Below are 2500 nucleotides of genomic sequence, written 5' to 3' on the forward strand. Positions count from 1 at the left end.
TATCAATCTCTAGATCTCTTGAAAACATATACTCTATCAATATCATTATAGTTAAAGTAAGATGATTACTATATTGCTCATTTATATATGGTTTTTACCAAATATGAAAAATATTACCAGAAGGTCGCCTCTTCCTTGACTTTGAATCATGTCGCGTGTGTTTCTCAGCTCGTGATGAAGCATCTGATGGAGTTGGGGCCAAGAAATTTCTTCCACTAATACTTGTCATTGAGTCAGTGCGTGACATTATAATTATCCCTTTCTTCCTTTCCCTTGTTCGTTCAACATCCTAGGAAAGTTACAGTGATATTAAAAGAATTTTTTTTCTTTTTCTTTTCTAACATTTGACTAATGCATAGTAAGAAAATATTACAAGAAAATACATTGAAATGGTTCCTAAAACTTCATTCCAAACAAAATATGTGTTACTTAACATAAAGGTTACCTTGTTTTCAGTTTCTCTTTCTTTATCACATGGCTGCACTTTTTTATCTTCATGTAGTCCTACACCCAGGAGGTCGTTTGTCTCTCGCAATCTTGCAAGTAATGAGGTTTGCTCCTTTTGCTGTAGGAAAATTTTAAAATAATAGGTAACAGGCCTTTATTATCAAAGTTATGACAAAGAATGAACAAGGTATATATAACACTTAATACTAATTAGTAACGAATGATAACAGTGTTCCCTTTTACATACAGCTCTAATACGTTTCAGGCAGTTATCAAGCCAGTTCCTTATTGTTTGCTTAGCAACTTCCTCTTCTATGATGTATTCCAACTCCTCTCTAGCCATCAATTCTTCGAGCTGGAGTGATTTTCGGATATCTACACTCCTGTATGACAGCATACTGAAAGAAATGAAGATTAGGTAATACTCTACTGTAAATGGTGGTCTTATTAATAGCCATATCAGAAACTTATAACATCATAGAAATAATAGTTGTTTCTCTTACTTGAGCACGTCATGGAAGGTAACATCATCTCCATTATGTAATCGCTCTAATTCATAGCACATGTGTTTGAAAAGTAATCTGTCCTTTTCTGGATCTACTTCCAGTCTGCCTTTCAGAAGACGCAGGATAAACTTTACCTGAGAAAATATGTATTAATATAATCACAAATGGAAATTCATTGATGGATTGAAGCCCAATGAAAGTATCAATGAATTCAATAAAGACAGTCACCAGGAAATTAAATAATGATAATAAACTCCTTATTGCATAATCTTTCAAATGGAGCAGATTTAGTTCCTCTGACCTGCTTTTAGTTTCATCCTTGAGTGCTTGTTGTTTACTACTATTGTTCATGCTGAATTTAATACTTTTAACTTGAATTTAAGATGTATGTCCTCACTAAGGATGAATAGTTTTAATACTAGTCTCTTTTTTTATATATGGTAAAGAATATGACTGGATTTTAAAAAGTGATTACAGAGTCCCACATAAAAAAATAAAATGCTCATGAAATTAATTATAAAGGGAAATTCACAATCTACTGATGTTAACATGCATAAAGTTGGATTTTGACCACAAATCCTTACCTTCCTCACTGGAATAACACCACGCTGATTGACATCAACAATATTCCAGGTATTTTGAAAATTACGTATATCAGCATAGGAAAGCAAAGCATCCTCTTCATTGGAATAGAATAAAGAGAAGTTCTCCATGATGATAGCTACAAGAGAACAAAGCATAGTAGTGAATGGTTTGAGGAATTTTGATACTTAAAATTAATTATTTACAAAATCTATATTTAGATATATATAGAGATGTTACACAAACAAAGTAGAACATACACAAGCAAAGGTAAATTGTTTCTATTAAATATGTAAATGAGAATACATTCAAAAATAAATATCATCACAAATGAGGAAATAAAAAGAGACCATTACTATCCACTAAAATTGTACCTACCAACCAGTAAATTCAGCACAATGTATGTGATGATAACATAGAAGGAGCAGAAGAAGATGAGGGAGCCAGTAAAGTTACCACAGTCAGTTTCCCAGTAATTAAGCCCTCGGGTGCAAAATGGAGGTGCAACCATACAATCGTGCATAATCTTGTTCCAGTCCTCTCCGGTAACAATGCGAAACAACAGTGTGATGCCATTAGTTGCTGTCTGGAAGTTGGCTTGCCTGTTTGTGAATGGATTACCGGGAGTTTAACTGAAGTGCTACATTATGCAGTGCATGAAATTCTTATATCTCATGACAGAAACATCAACTTCATCAATTTCTGTAGATCTTACCTGCCAATGCCCTCTCCATACTTGACAGTACCAAACAAGATGCATCCAGCCAAGGCATAGGAGAGAATAAGAAGGAACATCCCCATGATAATGAAGAAACTTTTGTAGACAGATACACCTACTGTTAACATTAGCATTTTCAGAGTGGCATGTTTGCCAGTAATTGTGAAGAATCTAAGAATGATCACCATGAATCCAAACATATGTGATTCATCCGTCTGAAAAGAAAAAAAATTATAGATATAAATAA

The 2500-nt window shown here is 33.6% G+C and overlaps 1 protein-coding gene across 2 annotated transcripts in view; it reads right to left on the minus strand.

Moving 5' to 3' along the window:
• na (sodium leak channel non-selective protein na) overlaps nucleotides 1-2500 on the minus strand; it is a 26896-nt gene that overhangs the window by 945 nt on the left and 23451 nt on the right. For both annotated transcript variants that reach the window (XM_043004060.2, XM_043004058.2), the window contains exons 25-31: nucleotides 2251-2468; nucleotides 1914-2137; nucleotides 1538-1674; nucleotides 951-1087; nucleotides 695-845; nucleotides 446-565; nucleotides 118-289 (exon numbers count right to left, since the gene is read on the minus strand). In XM_043004060.2, coding sequence (XP_042859994.1) covers nucleotides 118-289; nucleotides 446-565; nucleotides 695-845; nucleotides 951-1087; nucleotides 1538-1674; nucleotides 1914-2137; nucleotides 2251-2468 — 1159 coding nt within the window. The remainder of the gene's footprint in view (nucleotides 1-117; nucleotides 290-445; nucleotides 566-694; nucleotides 846-950; nucleotides 1088-1537; nucleotides 1675-1913; nucleotides 2138-2250; nucleotides 2469-2500) is intronic.

Source organism: Penaeus japonicus, unplaced genomic scaffold (genome assembly GCF_977035675.1).
Source record: "Penaeus japonicus unplaced genomic scaffold, GWHDUDI00000001_assembly GWHDUDI00000001, whole genome shotgun sequence".
Lineage (NCBI taxonomy): Eukaryota > Metazoa > Arthropoda > Malacostraca > Decapoda > Penaeidae > Penaeus > Penaeus japonicus.